Source organism: Apium graveolens, chromosome 2 (genome assembly GCF_009905375.1).
Source record: "Apium graveolens cultivar Ventura chromosome 2, ASM990537v1, whole genome shotgun sequence".
Lineage (NCBI taxonomy): Eukaryota > Viridiplantae > Streptophyta > Magnoliopsida > Apiales > Apiaceae > Apium > Apium graveolens.
Genome location: NC_133648.1, coordinates 128,355,944 through 128,377,307, shown reverse-complemented (window position 1 = coordinate 128,377,307; position 21,364 = coordinate 128,355,944). Strand labels below are relative to the sequence as shown.

The following is a 21,364-nucleotide window of genomic DNA, read 5'->3' as shown; positions in this document are numbered from 1 at the left end:
CTCAATTGACATATTGAAGCAGTATGCTGTTGGTAAGAAAGTTACATCGGAGTACAAGGCGTGGTTACAACTAAAACTGATGGTGCACATGCTAATCTAACAGTATTACAATGTTGTTGTAACATGTTGCATTTCTTTTGAAACCATATATCTGAACTATGAGCCGCGACATCAGTTATAATGTAAGTTTATTTTGAACCTTGCCATTATTTTGCTGGGATTCATTACTTTGATATTTATATATAGTTGTCTGAATTTACATATTTTGTGATCACAATTTCCAATCACATAAACGATTTCATGTTCAAAATTTTGATAAATAAAGTATGTGCTAAACTAATTATTTACTTGGTATTGAAGAAAGTTATTTAATTCCCAAAAAAGAAATTAAATCATAATTACTAATTCATAAACTATTATAACAGATATTGTTTAATTTCTAATAAAGAGAACTAATTGATAAACTGTTAGTAGTATTAATAATATATATTATTCTATTAAGCTTTTAGTAAAAAAGTTTCAATGTAACTGTATATGTATCTGAATTTACCTTATCTTTCATCATATGTAGTTGAATTTTACATAATATAATCTTCTACAATATATAAATTTACATAGCCTATGAACAATGTATTTTAAAATTGTGTTTCTAATGTAATACTAAAAGTTCAATTGGTTAAATCATGTGTGAAGAAAATACTATTATTTTCATAATTTTTTTAACATAATAATTTTTTTAGGACACATAATTATGATTAATATTGCAAACTAAACTGTTCAAATAAATTTAGTTATTTTAAATCCAACAACTTTTTGGAATAGACACATCTCCTCAACTCTTCTATATTTTTTTTTTGTAAAACTTATCAACTATTTGGAGCAGACATATCTATTCAATTATTTTCTTTATATACTGGCAATAATCATTTAATAATATCTCATATAATCAAATTAAACCCAGAAACGGTTAATTTTTGTCTTATACATTTAGGGAGAATGGAACATGTTGAGCGTGTATGGCAATTTCCTCCTAATGGTTGGGTGAATATCAATGTCCATAGTGAGTTTATCCAGAATGCTCCTGAAGGCGATAATAGAAATGGTATTGGTGTTGTTGTAAGATATGCAGGAGGTCATCTTCTCAGACTTACTTATGACACAATTTCAGGATTTACAAATTTGAATAGTGCATTATGGGCTATTTTATTAGGCATGCGCCGTGCATTCTAGGATTCTTACGAACGGGTTATCATTGAAACCGAAAATATACAAGCATACCGAGAATGCAAATATTACAAAGAAGAAGGGATTACACCACATTCCAGACAGACTTTTAGACTTATTCTTTCAAGGCTTAGTGATAAGAATATCCATTATGAACTTCATTTGGTTCATCCTAATAGGAATGCAGTTGCACGTCGTTTGGCAATACTTGGAAGACAAGATACACATGACCTTCGAACATTTGATAGGCCTGTTGCAGATATACAGAATTTCCTAAACATGGATTTAGGTATTGGGCCAGAGCAAGCAAGATTTCAAGAATTCAAAGTTAATGATCCCGAACCAGCAATTGATGGTCAGGTTGTGCAGGTTTAAAATTCTTTTAATGTATGTGAATGTGATATATGTCTATCATGTAAGGAAGACAAATTTGTATATAGAATAAAATGCATTTGTAATTATTGTTCAATGTATATATATCTTTTTAATCATCCAAAGTAAACACAACATGACAGTAATCCAACATAAACAATCAATCATATCTGCAATTATTGCATAAAAACGTTTAATACTATCCTCCAAGTAGAGGAAGTGCAATACATCATCACAGTATATCAACTACAACATAATTTATATATTTCGAGCATAATCATCTAATAATATGCGAAGCTTTCCATTTTCTTCAATCAACATATCAGCACGAGCATTCAAATTATTAAGATGTTCTTTCCATCCATCACCAAACTTTTCAAATGCACTTACCATTTCTTCTGTGTTCTTTTTGAATTTGTTCTCATGACCATGTAGAGATGTGGACGTATCACCTAGAAATCTATGTGAATTCCCTGTATAAGAATGTGGAATTTCAGTACTACTCTGTGATGATTCTCCACGTTTTTTCCTTGATCCATTCTTCAGAGTACTTTCTATTTCGCTGTGAAATATTGAAACTGGATCCATTAAATTTGTAATATAAATCAATATAAATCATAAAAACATATAAACATTTGAGTATTACGTGAATTGTTCCTCAAGGCCAATAGAACGAGCAAACAATTCAGATTGCCTATTTTCCATTGTAGCATACATCTTTGAGTAGAAAATCTTTGTTTCTTCCATGTCATTGAATTCTGCGCACGCTACAACCAAATTTTGCAACTCTTGCTCCGCTACATTTTTTATGCCTGACCATCTCTTCCTCTTTTCACTTCTTGAAGTCATTTTGTAACCTGTAATATACATCTAAATGTTAAAAACACCCAAAGGTATATATACATGTGAGAATGGCTGGTAGTTTTTGGCAGTTCTTTTATGCTAAATTTAACAGTTACCATGATCTATAATAACCGAATGGTAGTTAACAATTTGAATATTTTTTTTCCTGTTTTCAACTGTCATGCTACTCTGATTTTGTGATGTGTCCTTAAGGAATATGTTGATTAGGTCCTCATTATGAGAAGATACTTTTAAAAAGGTTTACAACAAATCATTTTACATGTGTTAGTGCTTACTGTGCATATTCACATACTCATTCTTTTCCTCATGTTTGGAGATTGTCACTTCTACTGCAAGAGGATATGAATCAGGAACATTATATTGTTTTGGATTACTCATGCATCAGCCTATGAATGCGGCTAAGTGTATGCATCAGAGTTTCTCAGCGTTAGAAATGTAATTAGCATGTGAATATGCAGCCTATTATATACATCCTACTATTTTTGACAATTATCTATTATGGTTGGATCAATTTTATCTTGGAAATTAAATTTAAATACTATCCGCTTTAATCTCTAGTAGCATGACATCATGAATTGGAGTGGATTTTTTAACATTAATCACATTTTTGTACTTTTTGAACATATCTGTCAATATATTTTTCAAATTAGATAGAACATTAAGAGGGATGAATTTTCACTTTATATGTAGTAATCATATATTCTCACAGAAAAATGTGATGCATTTGCAAAAAGAATATCCATATATTGTAGTTTGACAATGTCCGTGATGTACTTAACGTTAAATTTCAATTTTCTAACTTTATACCAACTTTGATTTACCTAAAAAATATATGTGCCAACTAAAGAAAATTTAAAAAAAGATGTAACAATCTCTTGAGATCGAATTTCAACCGGAAATGATTTTCAAAAAAAAAGTTTGTACATTACAATATGCAAATCATTACAAACATACAGAGGTTTATGAGAGAAAACCAAATTTATAGATAAGTATCAAAATGAAAAAGGTAGAGTTTACCATGTGCATATGAGTCATCAACTTGGAAATATATAAAAACTATATATTAGTCTGCTATTGACGATAAAATGGTACTCCCGTTTTAATATTTTGGACTCGGTTCAAGGTTTCATAACCAGCCTGAAAACTTAAGTTGCATATGAAAATACAAAATTATAATATAATTCAATATAATTTAAAGCATAAGCACATGGAACACGTTCAAATTGATAGAAAGGGTATTCCAACATCATCATAATATAAAAATTCAGTCTCCAAACTAACTTGATACTGTTAAGTAGCAGGTTCAGATTCTAAGAAATATATGGAGGATAATTACTAATCGGGAGGATTGACTTCAATGTTAAAAGTTGGAACAACACTGTCTTGCTGTAATGTGAAGCGCAGATTGTCATCTTCCTTTAAGTCAAGATCTTTCACAAATTTGCTCCACCCACGCAAAAATCTGGCAACTGTCCCGTTTAGCACTATTTTTATATCCCAAACTCCTTGGCCAGTTCTGAACTTCACCATGTCTCCGCTTTTCCACATTTGGTCTCGGAATCTTATAGTTCTAGGAATGTGTTGCACAATAGTTGAACATGTTAGCATAATTTGATCAGTTTGTTCCTGAACATAATACAACAAGGTATTCGAAATAGTTATATTATACTCTTATATATTATTATTTACCGCTCCATAACATTTAGAGTTCAAGATACTTCCAGCCAATAATTTAGAAAACTGGAGATTCATTCCAACTTGCGCACCATGTGGATTGTTGTTTTCCATCAACTCCATATTCTGTATTCCAGCATTGTCCTGTGCAGGGTTATCATATCCTTCCACCTCCATCTCAGTTGACACATCCATAATTTCAACATTTTATTCTAAGTACGGATATAAGACAATGTAAATTCAGAACCACTGCCTATGTAAAAGGAGCCTGCAAAGTATATAAGAAAACAAAACATATGGCATACCAATTCCAGGAGGTGAATCTGTAACATTATCTTCAAAAAGAAAAAATTTGCCACTAGGCCTTCTCCTCCGATTACTTTCTGCTGTGGAACATGTAATTTCCTTTCCTTCACACATAAAAATCCTTCCACAAAACTCACCATTCCCACCGAAACTAAATAATATCATATCATTCTCCACAAAACCAAAATACTTAATCAGTTGTTTTAGCCCATAAAGTATTCTTAATTTAGCATCGTATCTCACATCCCACAGAATCCCATTGATTACAATATGTTCAACACCAAGGAGCTGATTTTCAGTCTCCTGGCCTAAAAAACTTGGGATTGTCTGTTACAATGTTAAAACATAAAAGAATTATTGATCATTTACTAAAAACATACAAGAATATGGGTAAAAAATAATAGGTTACTCACAATATATCCAAGCTTCAAAGGAGCCTAAAAAAAATCTTATAAAATGATCTTCTTCCATTTTTATCCCCTGTTCATTAATTATCAAATTTAAATTTATTACTAAATATATTTGAATCTTCTAGATATTAAAAACTGATATTTCAAATTAAGTGTTGCACCCTCATAGCAAAATCAAAAGAATTGTGAGATACCTTCTTTTTTTCTCAGCTTCCACTTCTTTCTTTTTAAAAATAAAAAGTAGAACAATCTCTGGTAGCTCATTAGCCATATTCATAGCTATTACATCACCTGCACAGATATCCAACTCCTTCAGAACTCCAGACCATCCTTTCCCAAACCAACACTTTTCTTCAACCCAATGGATGAGTACATCCCATTTTCTGCAGCCATGCTTCAAACAGATCCTGGACAATCCTTTCCATCGCTTATACAAATTTTCCAAATGAGTAGGCAGTTCCTGTTCAATTGAACACATTAAATATTATATTTAAGATAAGTAAACCAAATATTTATACATATGAGGGAAATAATAAATGTATAGATAGAGAGAGTTGTTACCATATTATACAAGTCCTCCATACTTGAGTATTGTCTGATCACCATCAAGGATTGTTCACAATCAAGTCTTACAGCATTGTAGTGAATACAAGAAAGGTACCTCTCAGTAACATCATGATTATGACAATATATAAACCCATCCATCATCCAGTTGTTATAGTTCTCTTTATTGAAGAAAAATATTGGCTCAACTGATGGATGTGTAATCGAAACAGCCATATGGTTGAAACACTGGACAGTAAAGTTGCCATACCCATAATAATCAAAAACAACAACAGAATACATATTTAAATCATAAATTCTCATAAATTCTTGAAGGCCGCAGATTTTTTTCGATACTTATCATATTCCGCATTCCAAACAATTATCTTGCACTTTAGGTATAATTGGGAATGAAGTTTACTCCTGAATTTATCAATAAAACTAGACGGAACCCTCTGCAATTTTGGATAGATAATGCAGTGAGGTACAATATAAATTTAACTTCTTAATAACGTTCAAATATAATCAGTTAAAATCTTACAAATGCTCCATCCTCATCTTTCTCCACATTTGCAGAAACAAAGCTGCCTAACGGTTTTCTCCTCTACCTACATTTAACATTTATCAATCATGTATACCTAAATTTTTAAATAAGCATTCAACAAGCAATGAAAAAACATTGTCTGACATATTTACCCATATCCCAGTCAACATTCCATGAGTCGTGCTTTCTCTTAAGTTCCTGAACATTCAAATTTAAAACTCAATCCAAAACAGTTCATGAAGAAATCTTCAAAAATTCGTGAATAATCTACTGTTGGAAATCTTATCAATTTGCTATACAGAAGTATAGGCATCCAGCGGTGAACTAATTATATCAATTTATAATCAAATTATTGTCTATATCACTCCGAACTAAAATATGTAATCAACATCAATACATGGAATACTCTTATACATACAAATGGAGCATTATATATACTGAAAATTGATATTTGAATGAAAATTAAAGTCTTAAACAAACTATTAGCCATGAACTTTACAACCAATTGACAACAACTAAAACATGTATAGATGGGGCTACTAACCTCCAAAAAATGTTCATAATCTTCTGATTGAGAGAGTTGGTTTGCATGATTTGAAGTAGTAGATATTGATTCTCCCTCGGAAGAGGTCTGTTCTATGTTTTGTTTGTCGTTAACGGTATTGTGCCTAAATTCAATGCTTTGTTAAAGATATGTTGGTATGAATTACCTAATTTTAAAATATAAATTTAAATTCTTTTAAATTAAATATTACAATATACATACTATTGAAATTTTGTAAAGATTATTAAATTAAATTTTACGTTTTATCATTAAAATAATATCAGAACAAAATATATTTTAATTTTAATCCTTATATACTTATAAATTAATAATTATCATATTTTATAAATTTATAATTATCACGTTCTATATTTTGTTTGCCGTTAACGGTATTGTGCCTAAATCCAACATTTTGTTAAAGATATGTTGGGTATGAATTACCTAATCTTAAAATATAAATTTAAATTCTTTTAAATTAAATATTACAATATACATGCTATTGAAATTTTATAAAGATTATTAAATTAAATTTACGTTTTATCATTAAAATAATATTTGAACAAAATATATTTTAATTTGAATCCTTATATGCTTATAAATTAATAATTATCACATTTTATAAATTAATCAACACAAATTAAAAAACACATGTTGAGATTATTTTATTTTTTTATTAATTAAATAAATTATTCTTAAATCATTTTCTTAATAAAATTGTAATATACCATCAAATTAATCTATATCATATGAAAAAACGTGAAACATGCGCTAAATTTATTACAAATAAAATTTAAAATTATTTAATTATGTTTTAAAACAAAAATTATGACAACATAACATATATTTGTCTAACATACGTGAAAAAGTATATCCGCGTATATTTTTTTTCATTAACTGAAAAGTTACGTAAACATTTTTCTTTATATTATTTAATATTTTTAAAAAAATTAAATATATTTAGAACGCGTAGCGTGGGCAAAAATCCCTAATTTACTCTGAATGTGGTATTTCATAAGTTTATTTATAACAATAAAGGTTTGTTAAACTAGAGTATCATAGGATTGAAATTTTCGTAAAGTGCTTAAACTGGAACAAAGCCCATTTTCTATTCTAGCTGACTTTTGGGGGATTTAAATCAACGGTCATACCTCTTGATATATGGCTAAAATTGAAAGCGAGACTAGGGGGCACATGGGTTGGCCAAACCAACCGAACTAACCCAAATCAACCATATTCTCGGCTGATTAAATCGAATCATTATAACCCGATATGTATTTTGGTTATTAATCCCGACTTTAATGGATTGTATATCGTTTTTAATTTTTTTTAACCAACTCAACTCAATCCGGTCTGATATAAATATAACAAGCATAATTAATACTTATCTATTTTTATATTCATTACATGTGAGATTCATACTTGCCGTAATCGTTTAATATTTGAACTAAACTCAATGTATTTGATGATCCTAGGATTGAATCATATTTAAGTGAGGAACAACACTCTTTTATTGATACTTATTTTTCCAACCCTCCTTATATAGGGCAACTAGTCTCTATTTATAGGGGACCCTTAATGGGCTTTTCCCTTTACAATTGGGCCCATATTGGGCCTCTTATTACAAGATTATATATTAAAGTCCCTATCTATGGTCCTTCCTCCTCCTTCTTTATTCTCGGGCCCAACATTTGTCCCCCGCGAACATTATTGTAATATCTTTAGATTTGCTACTAAAGTTCTTTATTATGACCTGTAAAAAAAAGTAAAATAAAAAATAAACTAAAAGATAAAATGTTAAAAGAAAAATTTTTCTGCGTGATTTTTTTTTGTTGTGCATGCCTCCTTTTTATTATTTTGTTATCATCATTTAGTTGTATGTTTCGGAGGCATGTAATGATAGCAATACAGTATGTATCGATTTAAATATGAGAAGTCTTTTCACCTTCCCTCTCTTTTATCAAACAGGTGCTACAGTATTTTAAAAAGGTTGTGTCTTCTCTCCGGCGTCTCCACTCCTCCTGTAAGTCTTCTGCAACTTAACACTTTATTCTGATTAAATCTTTAACGTTTTAGATTCAAGTTCTTGGTTTGTATTCTTTGACTTTGAGTCTTGGTTGTCCACATTAACATCTTTGCGGTTTCTTTTTCAATTCCATGGCTAACCCAAATTCTGCTTCGTCCAGCCTCTTTCGCAATCCTGAGAAACGACCTTTAGATGAGGGCGACGAAGAATCTTCCATAAACTTAGATAATCTGGAGATTCCCAACTTGAATTCGTGTAAATCCTTCGACTTTATGAATGAAGACGAGCTCTTCTCTGGTGTCGAAGTAGCTTCGAAAGAATCTCCACCGCTCAGTCCTCGCACCTTGGAGTATAGAGAGAGGGTTCTTCGCGAAAGCTTAGAACTCGGTCGTCTTGAGTTTCCCCAGGGTAGTAGCCTTGATTATATAAGTCACTTTACTAACCATAGATTAAATATGACCAAATTAGAGTCCTGGGTTGATTTAAAAAATGGGTATAGATTACGTATCCCGACCCCCGAAGAGCGGATGTGGGTTATGCCTGAATTTGGTATGCACGATATCCCCTTAATTATGTTCGAGTATGGTCTTCGACTCCTGATGCACCCCTTCCACCTAGCTATGTACGAGGCTATAGGATGTGGGGTCGCCCAGTTGTCGCCTAACTCGTTAGCTTAGATTAGTGGTTTTATAGCTTTGTGTAACGAGAAAGAGAGGATTCCTTCTGTGAAATTGGTTTTTTCGATTTATTGTGTTCGATATCATAACGGTCAGGTCTATTTCGATACCCAAAGTAAGCGACCAAGATTGTAAGTGTGAAATCCTCTAACTCAGGATATCATCCTAAGTGGGTTTATATCGGTGGTAAGGATTTAGAGTTTGTAAGGCCTTGTCGTAAAGTAACTCAGTCGACGGTCGAGTATTTGAACAGTCTTGATAAGTATGATAGTGAGTATCCCGATAGGTTTCAGGGGTCGAGACCTGTTTTTACGCATAATGATTTAAAGGACTCTAAGTTTCTTGAAGAGCATAATCGTAAGCTTTTTACTATTTTTCCTTTTAAGTTTCCTCCTCCCCCTTTCTTTTTCTTTATAGATATCCGCTAATGTGGTTTTATGTGTGCTTTATTTTAGTTGCTGGAAGTTCATTGAGAAAGCTTTTGGACCACAGAGTTTCGGTGGAAATGGACAAGGCCATTATGATGTTGGTTAAGAAATCAAAGGCTGGGGCTGTCGATGCACCGAGGGTTGATGAGAATACTTCATCAAGGACCATTTCTATTGAGCTTCTGGATGAAGACGGTAATAAGGTTGTCGGGGGGTCTGAATGTGTTCCTTGTGAGGGGGCCGAGACTCCTTCTCAGAAGAGGGCGAGAACTGTAGTTGTTGAGATTCCAGATGTCACCGGTAAAGAAGTTCGTAAAGATGCTGCGGGGTCTGGCGTGAATAGAACTTTGACGATAGTTGAGAATCGGAGAATTATGCAGCCTACCGTCGACCCTGAAATGAGCAAGGAAGTTATTCACGTTGAGATTCGCCCCACAGAGAGGTGGGTTGGTGGCTCGACAGTTCCTCTTTGAGCTTTCCGTGTTTTTAATCTGCCTCAAGATTCCAGCGCTTATACTAAGAGATCCAGAACGGAGCTCGTTGATCGATGTTTAGGGAGAGCTCGCAGGGTATGCGTATCTTTATTAAATGCTTGTCTAACCTATGTCTTAAATACTATAATTATAGGTCTCGTTGATCGATGTCTTTACTTTTGTTTGTGTTTTGACAGTTTTTATCCGATATGATGCACCTTCTTGAGGAGTATAGGGCTGATGAAAGCAGAGATTCGTCTTCAAAGCTTGAAGAGGAGAGGGATATTTTGAAAGGTGAAAAGAAGAAGCTTGAAAACGATTTGATTGATGCCAGGAGTCGAATTGCCGAAATTTCGAAAGCAAATTCAGCTTTTCGGACCAAGGTGTGTAAATCACACACTTCTCTATTTTTAATTAATTTTAAGTATATGTTCATTTTATAGCTATATATTTTGTTTAATGTAGATAAGTGAATTGGAGTTGACCAATGATTCCTTGAAAAAGTAATCAGAGGGTGCCGGGTCTCGACTGGTGAGCGCTGAAGCTTCGCTTCATTAGGAGACGAAGAAGCGTGAGGCCCTAGAGGTCGAAGTCGCCACTCTTCGTGAGAAGAACGAAGCTTTGGAGACGGACAACTTGAACTTAAAACTGGAGGTAGAGAAGGGTCTGGAAGACTTAGATGGGGCCCTCGGTAATGGGTATGGTCGATGCCTTAACCGTATGAAGATGGTTGGCTATGACGTCGAGGGTCATGGTTTTGAAGATTATCTCCGAGATTATGCTGAGGAGACTAAGGAGAAAGGTGTCGACCCCTGAAGGTGAGGAATGCCTCGTTAATCGATGTATTTTTCAAACTGTCTTTTTCAATTTGAGTACATTATGGATTCGTTATAGATTTGTGTTGGTCATATCTTTTGTAGATGATGCTCGGTTTATCTTGTTTTTGTGTGTGTATTTTTTATTTTAACCTGAATTTTTATCAAGGATAACTGCTGATGTCGGTTTTTGATAACTTTGAATCTGGCTATTTTGTTCTACAAAGGGGTTCTTTAACTGTGTAATGGGCATTATTTTCCTGCGATCGTGTTTGATTTTGTGATAGTATTATTACGATTGTTTGTCTTTCTCTTCTCTTCCTTTTTCATTGGTGTAGTTGTTTACCGATTTTCCCTTATCTTGAGCTTCTAACTTTGCTTAAAAAGTGTTGTTTTTTATAGGCACATTTAACATGGATATTTTTCTTTTAACGGGGTTCTTATAGTAGTCCCCTTTCGTTAAAACCAATTTTTATTGTCTGATTTGATTCTTTATTTTTGTTCTTCGGAAGGCATTTGCTCGAATTGGTCGCATTTCAACCACCTTTGGTTGTTGTGTGTGTTGTTTTTTTTATAGTCTCGATAGACGATAATTTTTCTTGTGCAGCGAACCCCGTTACTGGGTTTGATCCTTCAAACTTCGAGGACCTAGATCTCCTTCCCTAGGCTACTTAATCTTATTTTTATATGAGAACTTTTATACTTACGATTTAAAAAACATCTTGAAAGAAATAGATTACATTGATAATTTAGGGTGGTGTTTTAACGGGGATCTCATATCAACCCCTTTTCGCTAAGACTGATTTTTCATAATTAAAGATAGTTCTGATTCATACATTTCAAATAAACTGATTACTGATAAAATTTCTTTAAGTGAATAGCGTTCCACGCATTCTTGATAGGAGTACCATCGAGTGTCGAAAGACGATAGGTTCCTGGTGCAACGACCTTTGTCACTTGATAAGGTCCTTCCCACGGGGCTTTGAACTTTCCTTTTATGGTGGGCTGTGATGTTGCCGACTCTCGGAGGACTAGATCTCCAACCAAGAATTGCTTAACCTTCACCTTCTTGTTGAAGTAAGATGCCGTACGTGCTTGTTGCTGAAGGACTCTCTTAAATGCTTCATCTCTGATTTCTTCCATAAGAACATTGTGAAGTTGAATTCCTTCCTGTGATGCTTCAGCGTCAAAGTACTCGGCCCTCGGGGAATTGAGAGACACTTCAACTGGTGAGACAGCTTCTAAACCAAAGGCCATCTTAAAGGGAGATATTCCTGTTGAGCTCCTGGGGGACATTCTATAAGACCAGAGTACATTTGGCAATTCCTCGACCCATGGCCTTGGCAACTCATCAACCCTTTTTTTGATCCCCTGTAGTATTATCCTGTTGGTCACCTCGACCTATCCGTTGGCTTGGGGGTAAGCTATCGAAGATTTGATGTGTTTTATTTTGAGTTGCGAGAGTGTTTCTGTGAACTTATCCCCCACAAATTGAGTTCCGTTGTCGGTTACAATGAATCTTGGTACCCCAAATCTGAACACAATGTATTCCATCAGAAATTCGACCATCTCTTTCTCGCGAATCTTAGCCAAAGGTCGGGCTTCGACCCATTTTGTTGCATAATCGACAGCAACGATAATATATTGGGCTTGATTCTTAGACTTTGGGAAAGGTCCCATGATGGCTATACCCCACTGAAAGAAAGGGCATGGGTTGCTTACTGGAATCATTTCTACCGAGGGTTGATGGGACACCGACCCGTATAGCTGACATGACTTACACTTTCGTACAAAATTTTCACAATCACTTCGCATTGTAGGACAAAAAAGACCTTGCCTCACTATCTTAAGGGCTAGGTTCTTGCCTCCTAAATGATCTCCACAGATGCCAGTATGGACTTCAACCATCGATAGGCGAGAATCTTCTGGGCCTAAGCATCGTAGTAGTGGCTCTACAAGTCCCCGACGATATAGTTTATTTTCTAGCACACAATAGTTTTTTGCCTTGTATGATATGGATCTAGCTTCATTCTTATCTTGTGGCAGCTTGTTCTGCAAGATATATTCTAAAAAAGGTTGACGCCAATCTGCCATAGAAGATATCTCATTGATTTTCAGCATGATGGGGAATGGAAGGCCTAAATCGATGGAGGGGACCTTTCTTTCCTCGACATAAATTGCCTCAAATGTTGTCACAACGGATGAGGCCAATTTAGACAGTGCGTCGGCCCATTGGTTGTCTTCCCTGTAAATATTCTTGATTGTCCACGACTGGACTTTCTTCAATAAAGACATGGCCAGTTTTAAATATGTCGACATTCGAGTGTCGTGCGCTTTGAACTCACCCTGTAACTGTTTTGCTACAAGCTGTGAATCTCCAAATATCTCTAAAATATTTACCTCCAGCTCAATTTCCAGGCACAAACCTGCTAACAAAGCCTCATACTCAGCTATATTGTTTGTTACTGGAAATGAGAATTTTAAGGCCTGTTGTATTTTAAATCCTTCTGGACTGATTAAAATGACACATGCACCCCCTGATGATAATGTTGATGAGCCATCGACGTAAAGAACCCAAGCTTTTTGTGGAAATGGTGTTTCTTCAATTATAGGATTGTCAAATTTACATTCTACAACAAAGTCTGACAAGACTTGAGACTTTATAGCGTTCCGGGGTAGATATTCAATGTGGAATTGGATGAGCTCGACCGTCCAAGCGGCGAGACGTCCTATCATATCGGGCTTGTGCAAGATGTTGGTCAGTCATGACTTTTATCAGACGGCCTTGGAAATAGTGACGGAGCTTTCTGCTTGCTACCACGAGAGCATAAACTAATTTTCCCACATGGGGGTAACGAGTTTCGGCGTCTTTCAGGGTGTGACTGATGTAGTAGACTGGAGCTTCTCGTCCCTCGACATCTTTAACCAACACAGAGGCTACTGACCCATCGGAGGCCGAGATGTATACTTTCAAAGTCTCACGAGGCAATGCTCTTGCTAAAACTGGAGGACTTGTCAAAAATGCTTTTATAGCTTCAAAGCTTTCTTTACATTGATCGTCCCATATCAACTTTTTGTTCCTTGATGTTTTTTTGATGACCTTAAAGAAGGAAATACTTTTTCTAGAGGCGTGTGGTATGAAGTGCCGAAGGGCCGCTATGCAACAGTAAGACGTTGGACCTCTTTGATGGTCGACGGGTCTTTCATTTCAGATATGGCTTTGATCTGTAAGGGGTCGGCCTCGATCCCTCGTTGGGAAACAAGAAAACCTAGGAATTTCCAAGATGTTAAGCCAAAAGAGCACTTTAGCGGATTCAATCTCATGTTATTATGCCTGACGTTTTCAAAAGTCTTTCGAAGGTCACTGCAATGATTATTTAAAGATTTTGATTTGGTTATCATATCGTCAACATACACCTCAAGGTTCCGACCCAATTGCTTCTTAAATATTTCATCCATCATGCGCTGAAATGTTACACCAGCATTGATTAACCCGAAAGGCATGTTTCGATATGCAAAGACCCCTCAATGTGTGATAAACGTTGTTTGCTCCCAATCTTGGTCATTCATCCTGATTTGGTTATATCCTGAGAACGCGTCCATGAAAGACAATAGTACGTGACCAGCCGTGGCGTCAATGAGTTGATCTATATTCGGCAAAGGATAATAATCCTTCGGGCATGCTCTGTTAAGGTCTGAATAATCAACACACATTCACCATTTCTCATTACTTTTCTTCACCAGGACGACATTAGCAATCCATGTTAGAAATTTCACCGGCTCGATGAAATGGGCAAGTAAAAGCCGATCAAGCTCCTCCTCTATAGCTCGTCGTTTTTCTTCTGAGAACGTGCGCCTCTTTTGCTTGACTGGGTTTTTTTGGCGGTCGACATGCAGAGAGTGCCTGCTACATCGACGGGTATTCCTGGCATGTCGGAAGGCAACCATGCGAAAATTTCCGAAAATTCTCGAAGTAGCCTTGTTAATTCATCTTTTATCTGGATGTTTAGATCCTTTCCCACTTTAACTGTTTTATCCGGCGAATTTTCAACTATTGATACCTCGATAGTTTCACCGACAGGAGAAAACGAGAGCTCCCTCAGGATATCGATGATGTTATCGGGGTCTATCTAGACAACCTCGTTGACAGTTTGAGAATCACAATCTTGTTTTTTGGGTACAACGGTAGTAAAGTAGCATTGTCTCAAAACCGCTTGGTCACCGCACATCTCCCCCACTCCAAACTCAGTTGGGAATTTCATCATTAAATGGGGTATCGACGTGATGGCTTCCAGTGCCGATATAGTCGTTCGTCCTAGAATGGCATTATGGCTTGAGTTTGCACTAATTACATGAAACTTAACTATCTTCCATATTTGGCAAGGCATTGTGCCGAAGAGAACAGGTAGATCAATTGTTCCAACAACCTTTACCTCATTACCTGTGAATCCATAAAGAGGCGAATGGGTATTTTCTAGTTTTCGTTCCCCTGTATCCATTCGCGCTAAGGCATGATGATATAGAATGTCGACGGAACTACCATTATCAACAAGGATCTTTTTTACTGTATTGGTGTCGATTTTGGCAGTGATAACCAGCGCATCTTGATGTTCTCTTATGATGTTTGGAGAGTAATCTTCATTTGAGAAGGATATGACAAGAGATGGAGATGGTTTGCATTTCTTGGGACATGAAGGGTTAACACTACACACCTCTCGGGCATAGGACTTACGAGAATTATTTGACATACCTCTAGCGGCGTAACCGCCGAAGATTACATCGACTATTCTGTCATCTTGTCTTTGTTGATTTTGGCCCTGTCCTTCGATGTAATGGACGAAATAGCCTCTTCTGATTTTGGATTCAATGAGATTGCTTAACTGATAGCATTGTTCTGTAGTGTGTCCCGTATCTTCGTGATAGTCGCAATATCGAGAGCTTGGAGGACGACCTGGCTTCATAGGCCTCGGGGGTCGAAAGTCAGGTTTTGTTTTCAGAATTGCCAAGATTGTTGCTTTGTCGACTGTAAGCTTAGTAAACTCTTTTTCCTTTCTATCACGGGGCTGCCATTTTCTATCTGATACAGGCTGTCGCTGGTATTCTCGACCCCTCGGGCTTTGGAATTTCTCTTTTCCAGTATCCCTTCTCGGCGATGAACGTCGAGGGGATTTGGAGTCGTATCTTCGAGACCTCAGTGTCCGGGGGCTATGAGTTCTTGTTCTGTTATACTTGTAGTTAGAGCGTCGGGGAGATCTTATGCTTCCTACCACTTCTTGGAGCGTCATCTGATGTTCAACAATCTGGAAAGCCGCATGAAGATGTTGAGGATGTTTTTCTATGAGCTCTTCTAGCAGAATGCCATGTCTGCTTTCATCAATGCCTGCTGCTAAATAGTTTACTGCCAAAGGTTCCTCTAGGTCTGTTATTTCAGATATAGCTTGACGAAAGTGGCCTAAATAGCTTCTCAAGGATTCGCTAGGCCGTTGACGCATCGTAATCAAAGATGATGTGATCTTGCCCCCTTTGTATTTGCTTGAAAACCTCATCTGAAATTTAGTTTTCAATGTAGTCCAGGAGTCGATCGACCTAGATGGGAGATTGTTATACCAGCGTAAGGCTGTTCCTTGTAAACATGTAGAGAAGAATTGGCAACGGGCGACTTCTGAGTGTCCGTAGAATGCCATTCGACCATCGAAAGTATTGAGAAAGCCTGATGGGTCTGTTGATCCGTCAAACTGGTCGAGCGCCGGGGTTTTTAAAGTCCTGTCTATCTTAGCTTTTTCGATACTTCGAGATAGGGGGCTTTCCACTGGTGATAGGGATAAATAAATTATGCAAGGTGTGGGCTGCTAGGCCCAATAAAAAGATATATGATACTCAGACCAGAAAGGTTAAGCCTGATGGACCAGATCAGGCCTGATGGAATAAAGAAGGCCCAAAAGCCCTGATTATTAATTAATTTCGTAATTAATTATAAGGGAAAAATCAGCTATTAAGAAGGGTCCCGATAAGGATATAAATCCTTATAGATTAGCCTCAAGGGGATCTAAAAGGATAAGGAATCAGTTTCCTACTATCTAGGACTCCAAAGTCCATTCTAATTATGAGACTTGCCCACCAAGTCTCCTATACCAAGTCTAATTCAAGGACTCCCAACATCTATATAAGGGGTCTCACCCCCACCAATCAGAACTACGTTTTTTGGCTTGATTCTCTAATTCACAGAGATACGTAGGCATCTCGTAAAGGCAGAATTAAGCTACGAAACACGAGAGCAGCCATTAAAGGCCTTGAGCTCCCGAATCTTAGTAATAAATACAGCAAATAATAACCTTAGTTTTTTATCCATAACATTTGGCGCCGTCTGTGGGAAAGCACAACAACAACCATGGCGAAAACACGGAGAACAATTAGAGCTCTAGAGGAAGGAACACCATCAGAGACAACCCAGGTGATTTCATCAACCGTGGAGGTTCCTCCCCATTCAACTTATGCATCTACTCAGGGGGAAGCCCAGATAGGGGCAACTCAACCTCAGCTACAAGGGACAACTCCCCCGACTATTCAAGGTACGAATCCTCAAGTTCAACAAGTACATATACCTGTGAATTCTCGACCCGTCGGGTATGAATATTCAACTATTGTTACTACTAACCCCCCTTATGGGATGCCCCTTCACCCTGAGGTTGGAGGAAGCAGATATGCTGGGCGAAGCGAAGCACGAGGGCAGTCGCCCCCCTATATACGAGGTTTGGGTCCTATTCCTGAGGATCGGGAATTTTCTGGTCCTTACACTGAGAGAGACTTCGAATCTTCGGATGATGAAGTGGCCCCGAGAAGGAGGCGTCCTGGAAAAGAGCCAATGGCCGATGGAAGGCAACGCCCCTAAAGCACCCCAGGGACGAATCCCCAAGAAGTGTAGGAAAGGATCAGGGCTCATGAGGCTGAAATCCAAAGGCTGAGGCGTGATTTGGAGGCTCACCAGGCCACCAGACCCCAGATACCTCCTAGGGGGAGAAATCCTCCTCCTGTCATAGACCTGGATGGTCCGGTAAGAAGAAGGGCTGTTGTCCCAAGAACTGATCCAAACAATCTCCTTCCCCTTGAAGATCCTGATGATCCAACTCCACCCTTCACAGAAGAGATAATGAATGCCCATATCTCAAGGAAATTCAAGATGCCCACTATCAAAGCCTATGATGGCATGGGAGACTCCGCTAATCATGTTAGGACATTCTCTAATGCACTGCTGCTGCAACCCGTGAATGATGCTATAAAGTGTCGGGCCTTCCCTCAAACCCTGTCGGGTATGGCTCAAAGATGGTACAGTCGCCTGCCCCCAAATTCTATTGGATCGTTCAGAGAATTAAGTCAGGCTTTTATTAAGCAATTCATCAGTGGAAGAGTCCATGAGAAAAGTTCAGCATCTCTTATGAGTCTTGTGCAGGGAGCTAAGGAGTCCTTGAGAGATTACCTGAATCGTTTTACAAAGGAGGCTTTAAAAGTCCCAGACCTTGATGATAAGGTAGCCATGATAGCACTGCAACAAGGAACTAGGGATGAGTTTTTCAAGATGTCCTTGGCCAAACGTCCCCCTGAAAACATGTTGCAACTCCAAGAGAGGGCAGGGAAGTATATCAAGGTTGAAGAAAGCATGAGGAAGACCGTAGTAAGTAATGAGCCCACTGGAGGCAAGAAGCGAAAAACTGATCTGGAGTATATCGCTAAGGACAAATATCCTAGAACCGAACAAAACCCTGATTCAACCCCCAAGAAGGGAGGACCTGGGCAAAAGTTCACTGAATACGCTAAGCTGAGTGCTCCTAGAAGTCATATTTTGATGGAGATTGAGAAAGATAGAGATATTCGCTGGCCTAAGCCCTTGAAGGCTGATCCCGCCAAGCTAGATAGGAGCAAGTATTGCAGGTTTCACAAGGATGTTGGCCATGACACCGATGAGTGTAGGCAATTGAAAGATGAAATTGAGTTTTTGATTCGAAAAGGAAGGTTGAACAAGTATACTGGAGATGGAGGGGACAGAAACAATAATGGAAGGAAGAACTTTGAAGATCGTAGGAGGGACCAAGACGATCAGGGGCGGAATCCCCAACCTAGAGGACCGGTTATAAATGCAATTTTTGGAGGACCACGACGCCCTCGAGGACTTGTGATAAACACGATCTTTGGAGGTCCAACTGCTGCTGGATTGTCCAAAAATTCCAGAAAGGCATACACCAGGGAGGTTATGCATATTATTGGCGAAGCCCCGAAGAGGGCCAGGACAGAAGTAACATTGGATTTTGATGATTCCGACCTAGAGGGTGTGAAGTTTCCTCATGACGACCCGCTCGTCATAACACCGATAATAGGAAATAGCCCGGTTAAGAGGGTCCTTGTGGATAATGGTGCTTCTATGGATATCTTGCTCCACGACACCTTTCTAAGGATGGGGTATAACGACTCCCAGTTGACACCAACCGACATGCCGATATATGGATTTGCTGGAGTAGAATGTCCTGTGGAAGGGATAATCAAATTTCCGACCACCATAGGTACGGAGCCAAGGCAAGCAACGCAGATGCTGGATTTCGTGGTGGTAAAGGCTAGTTCAACTTATAATGCTATCATGGGGAGAACAGGGATACATGCCTTCAAGGCAGTCCCCTCTTCCTACCATTCAGTCATGAAGTTTCCCACCCGAAACGGGATTGGAGAAGAGAGAGGAGATCAAAAAATGGCTAGAAGCTGTTATGTGGCCTCTTTGAGGGCAGATGGAGTCGGGGGGCAGGTTCTTCCTATTGAAGATATGGATCTTCGAGAAAATGATGAGAATAGAGGAAGGCCAGCAGAAGAATTGGTTTCGGTTCCTTTAGACCCCGAGAATCCTGAGAGGATGACTTTCATTGGAGCCACATTAGAGGAGCCCCTTAGAGGGAAGTTAGTGAAATTTTTGCAAGAAAATAGTGATGTGTTTGCATGGTCAGCAGCTGATATGCCAGGCATAGACCCGGAGTTAATTACTCACAAGCTAAATGTGGATCCAAGCCGGAAGACAGTGAAACAAAAGAAAAGAAATTTTGCCCCGGAAAGATAAGAGGCTATAAAACAGGAAGTAGAAAAGCTCTTAGAGGCTGGTTTCATTGAGGAGATTCAATTTCCGGAGTGGTTAGCAAACCCTGTAATGGTCAAGAAGGCTAATGGAAAGTGGAGGATGTGTATAGACTTCACTGATCTGAATGATGCATGCCCCAAAGACTGTTTTCCGCTGCCTAGAATTGATACTTTGATTGATGCCACTGCTGGACATGAGATGCTGAGTTTCATGGATGGATTTAGCGGATACAACCAGATCAAAATGCATAAGGATGACATTCCAAAGGTATCATTTATCACTGACTTTGGTGTTTATTGTTATCTTGTTATGGCGTTTGGTCTCAAGAATGCAGGAGCCACCTATCAAAGGTTGGTGAATAAAATTTTTAAGGATCTTATTGGAAAGACTATGGAAGTCTATGTTGATGACATGCTAGTCAAGAGTCTTGTAAAGACTGATCATATAACCCATTTGAGGGAAGCTTTTGAGGTCCTAAGGTACCACAAGATGATGTTGAATCCTACGAAGTGTGCTTTCGGAGTAGGATCTGGAAAATTCTTGGGATTGATGGTCTCAAAGAGGGGAATTGAGGCTAACCCCGATAAAATAAAGGCAATCCTGGATATGGAACCACCAAAAACTGTCAAGGATGTTCAGAAGCTCACAGGAAGGGTTGCGGCGCTAGGACGATTCATCTCCAAGTCAGGAGACAAGTGCTTGACATTCTTCAAATCACTAAAGAACATCAAAGACTTTGTATGGAGTGAGGAAAACCAGAAGGCATTTGAAGAATTAAAGAAGTATATGGCCCAGGCCCCGTTGTTGGCTAAGCCAGTTCTGAGTGAAGTTTTATTTTTGTAATTGGCTGTTTCAGAGAGCGCCTTGAGCGCGGTGTTGGTTAAGGAGGAATTGAAAGTCCAGAAACCCGTTTACTATGTCAGCAAAATTTTGCATGGTGCTGAGTTGAATTATTCAGCTATTGAGAAATTCACTTTAGCCTTGGTAATGGCTTCGAGAAAACCGCGTCCTTATTTTTAGGCTCACCAGATTGAGGTGCTAACAAATTAGCCCCTGAGAAATATCATTCACAGTCCCAAGGCAAGTGGGAGATTGATTAAGTGGGCAATAGAGCTGGGAGAGTTCGATCTCAAGTATAAGCCACGTACAGCAATAAAAGCCCAGGCACTAGCTGACTTCGTGGTGGAATGTACCATACCCAACCAAGAAGCCGGGGGGCAGGAAGATGCCGTACCTCAAGACAAGAAAGTCGATGATGGGGACAAAGAGAAGGATGATAAAGAATATTGGGTTCTCTATTTTGATGGGGCATCAAAAACAAACTCCAGTGGAGCAGGATTGGTTTTGCAAAGCCC

General features: G+C 37.8%; 3 protein-coding genes across 3 annotated transcripts; all 3 read right to left on the bottom strand.

Annotated features, from left to right (window-relative positions):
- Positions 1-11,749: 11,749 nt before the first annotated feature.
- On the bottom strand, positions 11,750-12,154 carry LOC141693170 (uncharacterized). Its single transcript, XM_074498189.1, has one exon. It carries the CDS (start codon positions 12,152-12,154, stop codon positions 11,750-11,752), a length of 405 nt encoding a protein of 134 aa, XP_074354290.1.
- Positions 12,155-12,298: 144 nt separating this feature from the next.
- On the bottom strand, positions 12,299-13,633 carry LOC141693159 (uncharacterized). Its single transcript, XM_074498179.1, has one exon. It carries the CDS (start codon positions 13,631-13,633, stop codon positions 12,299-12,301), a length of 1,335 nt encoding a protein of 444 aa, XP_074354280.1.
- Positions 13,634-15,027: 1,394 nt separating this feature from the next.
- On the bottom strand, positions 15,028-16,581 carry LOC141693150 (uncharacterized). Its single transcript, XM_074498169.1, has one exon. The coding sequence runs from the start codon at positions 16,579-16,581 to the stop codon at positions 15,028-15,030; it is 1,554 nt and encodes a 517-aa protein (XP_074354270.1).
- Positions 16,582-21,364: the final 4,783 nt, after the last annotated feature.